This window comes from Bos indicus x Bos taurus, chromosome 17 (assembly GCF_003369695.1).
Source record: "Bos indicus x Bos taurus breed Angus x Brahman F1 hybrid chromosome 17, Bos_hybrid_MaternalHap_v2.0, whole genome shotgun sequence".
In the NCBI taxonomy this organism is placed as follows: domain Eukaryota; kingdom Metazoa; phylum Chordata; class Mammalia; order Artiodactyla; family Bovidae; genus Bos; species Bos indicus x Bos taurus.
The window spans coordinates 9,741,131-9,758,141 of NC_040092.1; the positions used below are offsets into that span (position 1 = coordinate 9,741,131).

General features: G+C 40.6%; 1 protein-coding gene across 2 annotated transcripts in view; it reads left to right on the plus strand.

Moving 5' to 3' along the window:
- Positions 1–17,011, plus strand: part of SPPL3 (signal peptide peptidase like 3) — a 94,386-nt gene that overhangs the window by 60,406 nt on the left and 16,969 nt on the right. For both annotated transcript variants that reach the window (XM_027566556.1, XM_027566555.1), the window contains exon 2: positions 3,160–3,237. In XM_027566556.1, coding sequence (XP_027422357.1) covers positions 3,160–3,237 — 78 coding nt within the window. The remainder of the gene's footprint in view (positions 1–3,159; positions 3,238–17,011) is intronic.

A 17,011-nucleotide genomic window follows, 5' to 3' on the forward strand; every position in this document is an offset into this window, starting at 1 on the left:
AAAAAAAAATCCTTCCTACCTTTTCTTATTCCTGGAATATTTTAATGCAAGCCTTATATCATTTTACCCAGAGCTACTTCAGCATATATCTTTAATAACTAAAGATGAAAGATTTGACAGTACAGGCCACAGTGTCTTACTGTGAAATTTCATTTTATGTCCTGGGTTTTTTTAGAAAGGTTAAAGGAAACATCCTTCTCTGTGTTCATCCGTCTTTCCTCTTCACTGGTATAATTTCCAGTCAGCATACAAGAAAGGTTGAGTATCTCCTGTCTTTAAAAATAAATTAAGACTTCCCTTACCTTACATTCATTCCCCTCTAGCTGCTGTCTCCGTTGGAACTGTACTTTTCAAAAAGCTATCTCCGTTTCCTTACCTTAACTTCTCAGCCAGTTCCAGCCTGACTCCTGTCCCCACGGCTCACTCCATTAAAACTGTTCTTGCTAAAGTCATCAGTGACTCACACATTAAATAAACCCAGTGACTCTGCAGTTTTCATCTTACTTGACAACTCAGCCACCTTCAGCACTCATGACCTCTACCTCCTAATACAAGCAGTGAACATTGAGTAATTACTGGGTTCAGCTCTGTGTGTGAATTCTCATTTCATTCTTTTTTTAAGCAATTTGTTTTACTAATGTAGAGCTTTGTCTAAATCTTAATTCTGTAAAATTTTATTTATCTATCTATTTTGGGCTGCGCAGGGTCTTGGTTGCTGTGCGGGCTTCCTCTGGTTGTGGCATGCAGAGCCTGCTCTGGGTTGCGGTGGGCGGACTTCTCATTGCAGTGGCTTCTCGTTGCAGAGCTCAGGCTCTAGGGCGCAGGGCTTCATCAGCTGTGTCTTGCAGGATCTAGAGTGCAGGCTCAGTAGTTGTGGAGCAAGCTTAATTGCCACATAGCACGTGGGATCTTCCCGGACCAGGGATCGAACCCACATCTCCTGCATGGGCAGGCGGATTCTTTACCACTGAGCCACCAGGGAAAGCCTCATTTAATCCTTTGACAGCTCTTTGAGGGAGGTGTTGTCATTATCCTCATTTTACAGGTGGGAACTAGCTAAAGCTTAGAGAGGTTAAATAACTGGTCAGCTGCGGTCAGGGGTAGAACAGTTTTAGGTTCAGGCACCATCTCATCTGATCCTGCTGCCTCTTTGCAAACACTTCACCTTGCTATCCTGGGTCTTCTTCCTGATCTTTAGATTTCTGGCTTTTCAGGCTTTCATACTGGGTCCTCCTCTCATGCAACCCGTGGCTTCAGTTTCCATGTGGAGGGTCGTGAGCTCCCGGTCTGTGTCCTTAGCGTAGAGCTGCTTCTGAACTCTGGACCCAGGGAGCCAGCTGCTCCTCGGCACATTGGGAACTTCGACTCTGCTCCTTCTGTGGTTGTTGCCTTTTTTGCCAGATGGTACGGCCATCTACCAGCTGCTTAGCAGAAACCTGGGGTCCTCTCTCCTGAACAGTCACCAAATCCTGTTTTATTGAGTCTTGTGTCTCTCTCATTCATCTACCACCCTAAGGAAGCCCCCCACCCCCAGTTCAGTAGGCTCCACCTGTTACACATCTCAGGGTATCCTGTACTTGTCTTCCTCCCCTTTATAACATTTTCAGCAGTTACATTCACTTGCTTATATTAGCTTTTCGTTTTCATTCCTTTAGCCCAAACTTTAATTTTTAAATTCCTTTAGGAAGACATTAAGAGACAGGACCAAGACAACCTCATTTTTTATTCCATCCCTGGGGGCTGGCAGAGTGCCAGGCACAGAATCATCATTAAATATTTGATGAATGAAAAGAGGAAAAATTTGTTATGGGAAAATCCCTAAGGATTCACTCGGAAGGGTGAATTTCAGAAGACAGACTTGAAAACACTGGGACTTGCCTGGCAGTCCAGTGGTTAGGACCCCGAGCTTTTACTGCAGGGCGTCCAGCTTTGACTCCTGGTCAGGGAACTAAGATCCTGCATGCCACACGGTGTGCCCCCAAATTTTTTTTTTTACTTCTGATAGTCAAGCCATAGAAGGGAGCTAAGGAATTGGCAGTAAAGTTAAGAGAAATAGGGTATTGGTTTTTGTTATTCACTTGCTAAGTTGTGTCCAACTCTTTGTGACACCATGGACTACAGCATGCCAGGCTTCCCTGTCCTTCATTGTCTCCTGGAGTTTGCTCAAATTCATGTCCTAGGCAATAGTGTTCTTTGCAGCACTGGACTTTACTTTCACCACCAGACACATGCACAACTGAGCATCGTTTGCGTTTTGGCCCAGCTGCTTCATTCTTTCTGGAGCTGTTAGTAATTACCTTCTGCTCTTCCCAGTAGTATATTGGACACCTTCCGACCTGGGGGGCTCATCTTCTGGTGTCATATCTTTTTGCCTTTTCATATAATTTTGGAGTTCTCTTGGCAAGAATACTGTGGAGTGGGTTGCCATTCCCTCCTCCAGTGGACCACGTTTTGTCGGTACTCTTTACTATGACCCGTCCATCTTGGGTGGCCCTGCATAGCATGGCTCTTAGCTTCACTGAGTTACACAAGCCCCTTTGTCACAAGGCTGTGATCCGTGAAGGGGAGGTTATTTGGGGAAGTGGAAGTTGTGGGACTTTCTGACTGTCATCATAATATGGAAAGGAAGGGAAGAGGGTGTCAAGAATGCCAAAGGAATCATGATATGCCCTGAGAGGGTCAGGTATGAAGGGAAGAGCAATGACTGTAGTTTTCAACCTGTTGACTTTCAAGAACCTTCTGTGGGATATCCACATGAAGAGAACCAATAGACAGTTAAAAAAAAAAAAAACGAAACTAGAATCCAGGAGAGACATGGCTTTACTTTATTACTGAGTAAAATCACTAAGATACTACTGATAATTCACAAGTACAGAGTTGGCAGATATTTTGGTACTTGGGAGTGGAAGCACGTGTGTGTATTATTACTGAGACGGGTTTTGCATTGATACCATTGAACACCCAGTGGAGGCCAACTAATGAAAACTGTGAATCTGTACCAGATCTGTGTTTCAATTAATATTTGTTCGTGCCAATTTATACTTTTTTTCCTTCTTAGATAAAAATAAAACTTAGTGGAGTTTATAGAACTCCATTAGACTGTAAACTCCATGAGTTTGCTGCCATGTGATTAAATTTTTTTCCCTCTTGTTTCTCTAGGGCCTATTCCCTGGTGGATTCCAGTCAAGTGTCTACTTTTCTGATTTCCATTCTACTTATAGTCTATGGTAGTTTCAGGTAAGATGCTCTCAAAATGGGATTGATTTCTGTTGGAGGTGGAAGACACATTGTTCTGGGTGTTGGGACCAGAATTTATTGCTTCTTTGAAGAGAAACATGACTTTGACAGGAATTGAGTTGAACAGGATAATTCTGATATTTATTCTTTGGTTGGCTGTTAAAACACTTCTTGGTTTTGCTTATGTCTTTGGCATTTTAATGCAAATAAGTGAAAACTAATCGCTTAAATTCTGGTTCTGGGGGAAAAATGATTCACATTAAGTATACTTATTGAGAGAGTTAAGGAGAGAGTCCTTGACAGTGATTCTGCAGTGTCTCAAAGGGACAGAATGTTCTTCTTAATTAAAAAAAAAAATGCATTGACCTATGTGGACCATATATGATATTGCCAGTAGATAGTCAACTTTTTTGACATACGCATGTAATTTTATAAGGTTCAGGCTACTATTAGGAGAATTGTGCACGGTTGCATTGACCAAGTATTCTCTCTGCTAACCTTAGGAATGCTGAGACTGGATCTTCTTGAAGTTCCCATCCTAGCAGACAGCCATAGAAATACAAAGATAAGGAAGCTAGATACTCAACTCCCTTCTTTTCACTATTCTTACTTTAGAGAAATCTTAGTGGTTGTATAACTGATAGTTTTATGGTGGATAAATTTAAAAATGAAAGCTGCCTGGAAAATTTTAAATTGAGAACTTGAAAGGGAGCAGCAGTGTTAAAGGAAATAAACAAGCTTAAGGATTTTGAATTACCCAGTACTATGTTTGGATTTTAATGAGTATTTGGTAAAATTACATACTTCCAGGCTTTATCTCAGCATTGAGTAGAACAAGTAAAATACTGTTGATAATTCCAGTATCAGTTGATAAATGTTTTACTCATTGAGACTTCTGCTGAGAACCCTAGGTTCCTAGCCACCCTTAGGAAGCATCAGTCAAGCCAGAGCAGCTTAGAACCTCATCAGCATAATCCTATATTTTTTGTATAGACAAATTTTTGGTTTTTTCTTTTTGAGTATATAATAACATTTCAGAAGTTTTTACAATTAAAAAAAAACCCAAAACTTCAGACTCACAACTCTGAAACTCCTTTCGTTAGTTCAAATGACGTTTTATTTGGCATGTACTTACATACTGTGTACATTTTTATAGTTTAAATCCAGTGTCCCTAGCCTTTTTGGCACCAGGGGCCAGTTTCATAGAGGACAGTTTTCCCACAGACTTTGGCAGAGTGAGGGGGCTGAGGGTGGTTTCTGGATGATTCTCATAAGAAGCGTGCAACCCAGATCATTCACACGCACGGTTCACAGCCCGTTTTGCACTGCCACTGACCTGGCAGGAGGCGGAGCTCGGGTGGTGATGGGGGTGATGACCCAATGCAGCCAAGACAGTCCTTTTCACGGCAGCAGAAGCAAAACTGGCAGTGGCCAGTGAGTAAAGCTGCTAGAGTGACTTCCTGGGTTCTTGCCTTAATGTAAACAAGGCATAGCTGAATGAAGAACTGACCGATTACTTATTTGGACATGGATTGCTTGATGAAAATACAGGGAATTCATTAGGGCACAGCCAGCTGGTACCGTTGTTCAGTCAGTCAGTCATGTCCGACTCCGCAACCTCATGGACTTCAGCATGCCAGGCTTCCCTGTCCTTCCCCATCTCCTGGAGCTTGCTTAAACTCATGTCTGTTGAGTCAGTGATGCCATCCAACCATCTCATCCTCTGTCTTCCCCTTGTCCTCCCGTCTTCGATCTTTCCCAGCATCAGGGTCTTTTCCAGTGAGTCAGTTCTTCACGTCAGGCGGCCAAAGTACTGGAGCCTCAGTTTCAGCGTCAGTCCTTCTAATGAATATTCAGGACTGATTTCTTTAAAATGGACTGGTTTGATCTCCTCGCAGTCCAAGGGACTCTCCAGATTCTTCTCCAACACCACAGTTCGAAAGCATCAGTTCTTCAGCACTCAGCCTTTCTTATGGCCCAACTCTCATGTCCATACACGACTACTGGAAAAACCATAGTCTTGACTAGATGGACCGTTGTTGGCAAAGTAATACCTCTGCTTTTTAATATGCTGTCTAGGTTGGTCATAGCTTTTCTTCCAAGGAGCAAGCATCTTTTAATTTCATGGCTGCAGTCACCATGTGCAGTGATTTTGGAGCCCAAGAAAATAAAGTCTGTCACTGTTTCCATTATTTCCCCATCTATTTGCCACGAAGTGATGGAACTGGATGCCATGATCTTAGTTTTTTGAATGTTGAGCTTTAAGCCAACTTTTTCATTCTCTTTCACTTTGATCAAGAGGCTCTTTAGTTCTTCGCTTTCTGCCGCTAGGGTGGTGTCATCTGTATATCATATTCATATGTCTCCTGGCAATCTTGATTCCAGCTTGTGGAATCATCCAGCCCAGCATTTCGCATGATGTACTCTGTATATAAGTTATACAGGCAGGGTGACAGTATGTAGCCTTGATGTACTCCTTTCCCAATTTGGAGCCAGTCCATTGTTCATGTCCAGGTCTCACTGTTGCTTCTTGACCTGCATTATAGGTTTCTGAGGAGGCAGGTCAGGTGGTCTGGTATTCCCATCTCTCTAAGAATTTTCCACTGTTTGATGTGATCCACACAATCAAAGGCTTTAGAATACTCAGTGAAGCAGAAGTAGATGTTTTTCTGGAATTCTCTTGCTTTTTCTATGATCCAGTGGATCTATGGTTCCTCTACCTTTTCTAAATCCAGCTTGAACATCTGAAAGTTCTCAGTTCATGTACTGTTGAAGCCTAGCTTGGAGAATTTTGAGTGTTACTTTGCTAGCGTGTGAAATGAGTGCCATTGTGCAGTAGTTTGAACATTCTTGGCATTGCCTTTCTTTGGGATTGGAATGAAAATTGACCTTTTTCAGTCCTGTGGCCACTGCTGAGTTTTCCAAATTTGCTGGCATAGTGAGTAGCACTTTCACATCCTTTAGGATTTGAAATAACTCAGCTGGAATTCCATCACCTCCACTAACTTTGTTCATAGTGATGCTTCCTAAGGCCCGCTTGACTTCGGACTCCAGGGTGTCTGACTCTAGGTGAGTGATCGCACAGTCGTGGTTATCTGCGTCATGCAGATCTTTTTGTATAGTTCTTCTGGGTCCCCTGGGGTGCTAAATGGTGCTGACTAGTCTATCTTGCTGTCTCGCTTCTGCTGTTGCTACCAGTTTAGATGCTTCTCAGACGTTGTGAGTGACTTCCATTTGTTACTCTGAGGGGGTTGTCTAGAGATGTATGATTGTCACTGGCTACTAGAATTTTTTTTTGGTTAGATGTTGACTTTATTAAAGAAACCTGATGAAGAAAATAGCTAATGTTTTACTGAGCATTTATGTTCCACCTACAGTGGTAAATGCTTTACCTAAACTCTCATTTAATCTTTGTATCAATTCAACAGAATAGATACTGTTATTCCCATTTTATAAGTGAGGAAACTAGGGCCCAGAAATGTTACGTAGCTCGCCCAAGTAATAAGTGATGAAGCTGGGATTTAAACTCAGGCAGTACTCTACTGCTGCTGGCTATTGAGAACAATAACATTTCAATTGTGAAGCAAATAAATTGATCTGACAGTAAAGTCAGAAGAAATGAGAAGTTTCTTAAAAACCCCTTTTTGTGATTTTTTTGTTTTTCTTCCATAGGATTCTCCAACCATAAGAATCATCTGGGGAAGGCTGTTCGGTAGGCTTAGGATGGGAGCCCTGTACTCTAGCCTCATTGAGGTGACCTGCACACTGGATAAACTCTTTCCGTTATTGCACATTGTTGGCCCTTCATTGCTGGTGGCACTTTATGGACCCACTCATTGATATGTTTTTAACCTTTTACAATTCTATTGAAGCTCTCCTGAAGTTCTCAGAGTCTCCTTTTTTTGCTAAGTCAAAAACATTTCTTCTCAGTCTTCATCCTTGCTGAGCCTTGGTGGTTTTATCACCACTACTTCCTGCAGATTTCTCCTCCCTTGGCCTCCGCTTTCATGTTGCCTTCCATATAGGACTTGCACGAGAAATGCCTCTTGAATTTGATTAGCCCTATCCCTATTGTCTCTCCCGATGCCCAGCCAAATGTTCTTACCTCCTCTGATTTAGGACCATAAAAAAACATTATTTGCTCATTTAAATAATACATTTTATTGAGAGAAGATCATAAAACACAGGATGAAAGGTTTGTGCACTGTACTGGTTATTTTCCCCCAGGCTTTCACATTTCTAAGTACAGAGGGGAGAACTGTGGCAAATAAAACTAGATTTTAAAGCCCCAAACAAATCCTCAATCTAAGAGCCGTTACGTTTGCCATGCCTTGGCTGAGCTCTGCTTGCTGGACTTCTGTGTTACTTAAAGATGACACCTGATCACCCTAATCTTTCCAGCTGCTCAGGGGGAGAAAATAGCATAATTACTCATGTAATAAGTATTTCCCCCCAGCCTTTGGCAAACCAACAGGAAAACATTAATGGAGGGGCAGGAAAGGTGAAAGGGACCACTCAGATGGGCATAGGGACCCAGGAACACAGTGTGAGATGGTTTAGAATTTTTTAGGCAGCTTATTACTGTGAAGATACTTGAGTTCTGTCCCCACAGGAATCACAGACAAAAAAAAGAACAGCAGGTTTGAAGTAGGTCTAAAAGGAAATCAAAAGGAAGATATACTTTATAATTGATAAAAAGGTAATACATAAATATAATACAGATGTATCTCTTTATGTAAAGTTACTATATAAAGGAACAATGGAACTTTTATAGAGTAACTACTCTCTTTTTTTAAGGCAAGCACCTCCCTGTGCTTTCTTTAATTTTGAGGGTAGTTTATTTGCTTATACCCAAACCTACTCTAGGAAGACAGTGCAGAGATGATAAGGAATGTACTTTATATGATTCTTTTGACCTTTATACCAAATGCAGGTAACTGTAAAGTTAGACCAGGTTAACCAAAATAAATCTTATTATGGTTCACAAACCAACTCACCCTGAGCTATGCTGTGTAGGGCCACCCAAGGTGGACAGGTCATGGTGCAGAGTTCTGACAAAACATGGTCCACTGGAGAGGGGAATGGCAAACCCCTTCAGTATTCTTGCCTTGAAAACCCCATGAACATTATGAAAAGGCAAAAAGATAGGACACTGAAAGATGAACTCCCCAGGTCATAGGTGCCCAATTATGCTACTGGAGATCAGTGGAGAAATAACTCCAGAAAGAATGAAGAGAGGGAGCCAAAGCAAAAACAACACCCAGCTGTGGATGTGACTGGTGATGGAAGTAAAGTCCGATGCTATAAAGAGCAATATTGCATAGGAACCTGGAATGTTAGGTCCATGAATCAAGGCAAATTGGAAGTGGTCAAACAGGAGATGGCAAGAGTGAACATCAACATTTGAGGAATCAACGAACTAAAATGGACTGGAATGGGTGAATTTAACTCAGATGACCATTATATCTACTACTGTGGGCAAGAATCCCTTAGAAGAAATGGAGTAGCCATCATAGTCAACAGAAGAGTCCAAAATGCAGTACTTGGGTACAATCTCAAAAATGACAGAATGATCTTTGTTCATTTCCAAGGCAAACCATTCAGTATCACAGTAATCCAAGTCTATGCCCCAACCATTAATGCTGAAGAAGCTGAAGTTGAACAGTTCTATGAAGATTTACAAGACCTTCTGGAACTAACACCCAAAAAAGATATCCCTTTCATTATAGGGGACTGGAATGCAAAAGGAGGAAGTCAAGAGATACTTGGAGTAACAAGCAAGTTTGGCCTTGGGAGTACAAAATGAAGCAGGGCAAAGGCTAACAGAATTTTAGAACTCACTGGTCATAGCAAACACCCTCTTCCAACAACACAAGAGAAGACTCTACACATGGACATCACCAGATGGTCAACACCAAAATCAGATTGATTATATTCTTTGCAGCCAAAGATGGAGAAGCTCTATTCAGTCAACAAAAACAAGACTGGGAGCTGACTGTGGCTCAGATCATGAACTCCTTATTGCAGAATTCAGACTTAAATTGAAGAAAGTAGGGAAAACCACTAGACCATTCAGGTATGACCTAAATCAAATCCCTTACAATTATATAGTGGAAATGACAAACAGATTCAAGGGATTAGATGTGATAGAGTGCCTGAAGAACTATAGACAGGGGTTCGTGACATTGTACAGGACGCAGGGGTCAAGACCATCCCCAGAAAAAGAAATGCAAAAAGGCAAAATGGTTGTCTGAGGAGGCCTTACAAATAGCTGAGAAGAGGAGAGAAGCAAAAGACAAAGGAAAGGAATGATATACCCATTTGAATGCAGAGATCCAAAGAATAGCAAGGAGAGATAAGAAAGCCTTCTTCAGTGATCAGTGCAAAGAAATAGAGGAAAACAATAGAATGGGAAAGACTAATGATCTCTTCAAGAAAATTAGAGATACCAAGGGAATATTTCATGCAAAGATGGGCACAATAAAGGACAGAAATATCATTTATTTCTAATATCCTTGATCTGCTATCAAGAAGAGGTGGTAAGAATACACAGAAGAGCTATACATAAAAAGATCTTAATGACCCAAATAATCTCGATGGTGTGATCACCCACCTAGACCCAGACATCCTGGAGTCCCAAAGTCAAGCAGGCCTTAGGAAGCATCGCTACGAACAAAGCTAGTGGAGGTGATAGAATTCCAGCTGAGCTATTTCGAATCCTAAAAGATGATACTGTGAAAGTCCTGCACTCAATATGCCAGCAAATTTGGGAAACTGAGCAGCAGCCACAGGACTGGAAAAGGTCAGTTTTCATTCCAATCCCAAAGAAAGACAATGCCAAAGAACGCTCAAACTACCACACAACTGCATTCATCTCACACGCTAGCAAAGTAATGCTCAAAATTCTCCAAGCCAGGCTTCAACAGTACGTGAACTGTTAACTTTCAGATGTTGAGGCTGGATTTAGAAAAGGCAGAGGAACCAGAGATCAAATTACCAACATCCATTGGATCACAGAAAAAGTGAGAGAATTCCAGAGAAACACCTGCTTTGTTGACTGTCAAAGCATTTGACTGTGTGGATCACAACAAACTGGAAAATTCTTAAAGAGATGGGAATTCCAGACCACCTGACCTGCGTCCTGTGAAATCTGTATGCAGGTGAGAAGCAACAGTTAGAACTGGACATGGAACAACAGGCTGGTTCCAAATAGGGAAAGTCGTAAGTCAAGGTTGGATATTGTCAGCCTGCTTATTTAACTCATAGGCAGAGTACATCATGCAAAATGCTGGGCTGGAAGAAGCACAAGCAGGAATCAAGATTGCTGGGAGAAATATCAATAAACCTCAGATATGCAGATGACACTACCCTTATGGCAGAAAGCGAAGAAGAACTAAAGAGCCTCTTGAGTGAAAGAGGAGAGTGAAAAAGTTGGCTTAAAGCTAAACATTCAGAAAACTAAGATCATGGCATCCAGTCTCATCACTTCATGGCAAATAGATGAGGAAACAGTGGAAACAGTGGCAGACTTTATTTTGGGGGGCTCCAAAATCACTGCAGATGGTGACTGCAGCCATGAAATTAAAAAACGCTTGCTCCTTGGAAGAAAAGTTATGATCATAGACAGCATGTTAAAAAGCAGAGACATTACTTTGCCAACAAAGGTCCGTCTAGTCAAGGCTATGGTTTTTCCAGTAGTTGTGTATGGATGTGACACTTGGACTATAAAAAGAAAGCCGAGCGCCGAAGAATTGATGCTTTTGAACTATGGTGTTAGAGAAGACTCTGGAGAGTCCCTTGGACTGCAAAGAGATCAAACCAGTCAATCCTAAAGGAAATCAGTCCTTAATATTCATTGGAAGGACTGATACTGAAGCTGAAGCTCTAATACATTGGCCACCTGATGCGAAGAACTGACTAATTTGAAAAGATCCTGATGCTGGGAAACATTGAAGGTGGGAGAAGGGGATGACAGAGGATGAGATGGTTGGATGGCATCACCAACTCAATGGACATGAGTTTGAGTAAGCTCTGGGAATTAGTGATGGACAGGGTAGCCTGGCGTGCTGCAGTCCATGGGGTTGCAAAGAGTTGGACACGACTGAGTGACTAAACACATGTCATGATGTATTTATCACACACTAATGTGTGATGTGTTTATCTTTTGAATTGTTCTTTTGAGAGAGTCAGTTCCTAGGCAGGTTGATAGGGGGTCTAGGGGTCCCCAAGGAGAGAGGGGTCTGGAATTCTCAAGGAGGAAGAAAGGACAAACTTTTTTTCTTTCTCCACATTCCTTAGGATTATATAACAATAATGTATCCTGCCTGAGGACAGTCTCTGGATTAAGGACAGTCTTTGGATTAAACCTTCTGGCTAATTCTGTTATCTTAAAATGTAAATTATGGGAGTAGGTCTGATGAGGTCTTTACAACCTCCAGACATTCTTTGGATTCACTGGAGAGTATATAACTTCATTGTTAACACTAGCAAGCGGGTACTCTTTCTACCCCCTTCTGATGCCTATGTCAGAAGCTTTCTCTATCTCCTTTATACTTTAATAAAACTTTATTACACAAAAGCTCTGAGCGATCAAGCCTCGTCTCTGGCCCCGGATTGAATTCTTCTCCTCTGGGGGCCAAGAATCCCGGTGTATTCGCATGATTCAACAACAACCTTTCACTTTCGCCATCTCATATCCTGTCCTATCTTAAGAAAACATTTATAGAAATCTGAATTCATCGGATAGTGTGGGGAATGGTTATGTACATTGTAATGCATATGGACAAGTTCCTTGATATATATGAGCCTCATCAGTTCCTTTTTCAAGGTTCCCTTTATAGAAACCACTGTATAATTTTTCTAGGAACACACATTTAGCTTACAGCAAAGTTCCACCATATAGTGTTTACCTTGACCAAGTGAATGCTCCCTTTCATGGTACTTCCTTCCAATATTAGAATGATCAAAAAACATGGTAGTCTTAAAATACTAAAATAAAAAATTCCATTTTGCCTTTCTTCTCCAGTATTCATAATTGTATTCCATTATCAGAATTCAAACAGGTGAACAAGCATAACTTTTCAGTAAATGTGTTCTCAGCTCCCTTTTGCTTCCTGCAATTGTCAATTGTTTATTTTCACTCTGCCCTGTTCAAAAGTATTTCAGACCATTAAGTTTTACAAGCTGTGATGAGATAAGGTAAATTAGAATGGGGCCAAAGAAAAGGTATGGGTGGAGACAAAGTAGAGCCAAAAATAAGTCTAAAAATACATACCATAGTGGCCACCACCCCTCCTGGTGGTCCACAGATACGCAGTAAGCTTTCTAGCAGCCAACTTGCAGAAGAATGAAAGAAATTGAAAACTTTACAATGTCCTGAATAAAAAAACCAAATTGTGTAGGTGAATTGCAGTTACTCTTGCTTTTAAGATCAGACATAGGTTTATCCCAAAGACCCTCAGAAAGAGGATGCAATGTTGTATTGCATAGCATTTCATAACAGACATTGATTGTTGACTGAATTATAGTACTCTTCAATATAACCTGGTGGCGTTTCATGAAATTAGATTTCAGCAAAAGCAGTTTTGCCAAAATTGAGGAGACAAAACCAGTAGCAGAAAGTTGTGGTCTAGATTGCTAGCTTACTGTGATCTAACGTTACATTTTATAATATCTAGAGAAATCAATGCGTTATTAGTTCTTCAGCTGATTATTTCTGAATATTGATCTCTTGATAAACGTGGACAGTGGTCCAGACATGTACTGTATGGCTGGCTGAATATAGGCCTCTTTGTCTTAACAGTTCTCACGGCACATTTGCATTTTTATCACAACCTAGGAACCTAAAACAGCCTAACTATAAGCCCACATTTCCCCTTCTCCCGAGCAAGCAGTGGAAGTTCTTATGGGCCCAGGACTTTCCCAGAAAATGCCCTGTAATTCAGTCTGGTACCTACAGATACTAAAAGTTGACTTCCTTAAGTTCTATTCTTTATAGCTGAATCAGTTTTAGCCTGAAAAAACATTTAGAGCAAGTATCACTAGATCTCCACCTCCATCCCAATAAAACCTTAGTAAAGCACTCAGAGAATGTTAAACTACTTCCTGATGTAGTAATTGAATCAAACTATTGGGTTGGCAAAAAATTTGTTAGAGTTTTTCCATAAGATGTTATGGGAAAACCCAGATGAACTTTTTGGCTAACCCAATATATCAAAGTGACCCAAAAATGCACAGTGGGATTTGTACTTGTATATCAGCTTAAATTTGAAGAATGTTGATCAGTTGTCATTCTTTCTGACACTATTTTATCTGGCAGATTCAGTTGTTGGTTATACCCCACCCAGTTCAAGATCAAAACTGTATCATCCACCTGTAAAAGGTTGCTTTTCTTACTGCTTGTCCCTAGTAAGGCAGGAATTGAGCCAAAAATGGTATCAGATCAAGTTAACTCAAGGAGAAATATTTTGGCTTTTTTAAATAGAATTATTTTTGCCTGTGCTGGGTCTTCATTGCTTTACAAGGGCTTTCTCTCGTTGCAGCAAGCAGGGGCTACTGTTCATTGCTGTGCGCCGGCTTCTCGTTACAGTGGCTTTTCCTTGGCGCACAGGTTCTAGGGTGCATGGGCTCGGTAGTTGCAGCTCCTGGGCTCCAGAGCGCTGGCTCAGTAGTTGTGGCGCACGGGCTTAGTTGCTCCTTGGCATGTGGGACCTTCCCGGTCCAGGGATTGAATTCGTGTCTCCTGCATTGGCAGGTGGATTCTTATCCACTGTGCCACCAGGAAGTCCCTATTTTTTTTTTTTAAGTAAAGGAGTTGTATGTATTGATGTGGAAATATATCCTTGGCGTACTATTGAATGAAGATTAATTTGTGAAATGACAGCTGTGCAGTGTGGGTAACCATTACTGGACCTCAGTCACAGTAGCCTGGGACCTGTTAAACCTAGGTCCATGGATCTTGTTTTAGAAAGCTGGAATACATGTATCTTCATGTTTGAGCAAATATATGGATCCTCACAGCCTCATTTAGCCAGACTTCTGTTTTGTGTGATAGTGACCAATGATAATGTTTGACAGGGCAAGGCCAAAAAAAAAAGAAAAATTGACTACAGTGATAAATACAAAAGATTTTTTTCCCCTTATTTAAAATTGCTTATAAAAGATAATGGATTATATAAACAAAAGTAATAATATAACATGGAGTTCATAGTATGACATGTAAAAATAAAAGGCACGGTAATAATCGTACAAGGGTTGAGAGGGAAATAAACGTAAACTGTTGTCAGGTTTTATATAAGTGAACTGCTGCCGTATACCTTGTGTTGTTAAAGATGTACACTATAAACTTTACAACAGCCACTAAAATAAAAGAGCAAAGAGTTATAGCTAATAAGACAACAAAGGAAATAAAACAGAGTCATTAAAAATTACTGTGTTAATCCAAAAGAAGGCAGGTACAGGGGAGCAACAACAAAAAACATAGTCTCCAACCTAATCATAACAAAAATCACATTAAATGAAATTGGCCTAAAAACCCCAATTAGAAGACAAGTGTCAGTAGAGTGCATAAAAAAGTAAGATCCAATTACATGATACTTACAGAAAGTACACAATAAAGCCAGAAAAAGGATTTAGGGTAAAAGGTTGGGAAAAGATAAAACTTACACTCATCAAAAGAAAGCTGGAGTGGCTATACTGATGTCAGACAAAGCAACTTTGAGAGCAGGTAATATTACCACAGACAGAAACCCTTCTTTCATAATGATAAAAGGGGTCAGTTAAGCAACAAGACATAATAATCCCTAATGTTTATGCATCTAACAGGAGATTTTCAAAATACATGAAGCAAAAGCTGATACAACTTCAAGGAAGAATAAAACAAATGCACAGATGTAGATAAAGATTCCAGTACCTCTCTCTTAATAATCTAAAGAACAAAGCAGAAAATCAGTAAGGTTATAGTCGCTTAAGTAATGTTCTCAACCAGGTCAAGCTGGCATTTATTGAACACTTCAGCAGTGTAATAATACACATGTTCCTCAAGTATATGTGAAATATGTACCAGGATAGGATGTATTTGGGGACATTAAAAAAAAGTCTCAGTAAAAGGATTCAAGGCATACAAAGTATGAACGCTGATCTCTGTTAGTCAGCTGGGGTTGCCATAACAAAATACCACAGACTGGGTAACTTAAACAACAGAAATTTTTCTCATAGTTCTGGAGGATGGAAATCCAAGGTCAAAAAAAAAAAAAAGGAAATCCAAGGTCAGAGTGCCACCACAGTTGGGTTCTGGTGAGCTATGTCTCCCTGGCTTGCAGATGGACACCTTCTTACAAGGCGCTCATGTGCATGGTCTTTCTTGGGCGTATGCTTGCTCTGGAAGGGAGAGAGGGAAACAAGGAGAGAAGGGGAGAGAGAGATCTGTTAGAAGGATACACTTCTATTGGGAGGGCCCCACCCTCAAGACCTTAGGAAAATTACCTCCCAAAGGCACCATCACCCAACACCATCCACCACATTGAGGGTTAGGGCTTCCACAGATGAATCTTGTCCGGGACCCAAACATTTGGTTCCTAACAAATCACAACTGGATTGAGCAGAGAAAGCTCTGGAGAATCCCCAGATGTTTGGAAACAAAAAGCAACACTCTTCCATGTATCAACCAAGACATCAAGAAGGAATTGGAAAATACTATGAATTAAAGTTGAAAACATACCAAATTTATGGACTGCTGCGAAAGCAAAGGGAATTGTAGCTCCACATACCTGGATTAGAATAAAGAAAAAGTTATCATTGATTTAAACCTTTTACCATTTCTGACTAAACCAGGAAAATGGAGCAAATGAAACTGTATTCAGTAGACAGAAGGAAAGAATAAAGATCAAAGCCAAAGTAAATCAAATAGATTTTCTCTGTGGAGAAAAACGGCTGAAACTAAAAGCTGATTAAAAAAAAAATCAATAAAGTCGGTACCCCTCTAGCCAGACTACCCTTGGGATAAAAAGAAGACACAGACTTCATATCAGGGACAAGAGGTGATACTACTAGAGTGCACAGATATTAAAAGGCTAATAAGGGATGACCGTAAACAACTTTATGCCAATAAATTTGATGACTTAGATGAAATGGGTAAATTTTTTGATGTATCTATAAATCACAATCCATGCCCAAGGTCACTCAAGAGAAACAGGTAGCCTGAGTGGCCTGCACTCACTAAAGAAACTGAAAACGCCCCAGCGTTTTCCGCGAAGGCTGCAGCAGTTGGCAGCCCCGCCTGCAGTGTGTGATGCCTCACAGGCTTGCTGACCCTTGGTGGTTATCCGACGCTTTGCTCACAGCCCTCCTAATTGGTATTAGTGGTACCTCATTGTGATTTGGACTTATATTTCCCTGATGACTAGTGTTGTTAAAGAACTTTTCATGTTCTCACTGGCCATTTGCTTATCTTCTTTGGTGAGAGATTATTCACTGCCTACTTTTTATTTGGGTTGTCTATTATTGAATTGGAGGAGTTCTTTCTATATTCTAAACGTTCTCAGATACATGAGAGCACATATTTTATCCCATCTTTTGCGGTTGTCTCTTTTTTTTTTGAAAGTGTTCCTTGGTGCTCACAAGGTTTTTAATTTTGTTGAAGTCCAATTTATCAATTATTTAGTTGTGTTTTTTGGTGTCATAGGTAAGAATCCACTGCCAAATTCAAGGTCACAAAGGTTTTGTCCCAAGTTTTCTCGTTTTAGCTCTCAAATTATTTAAATTTAGATTAATTAAA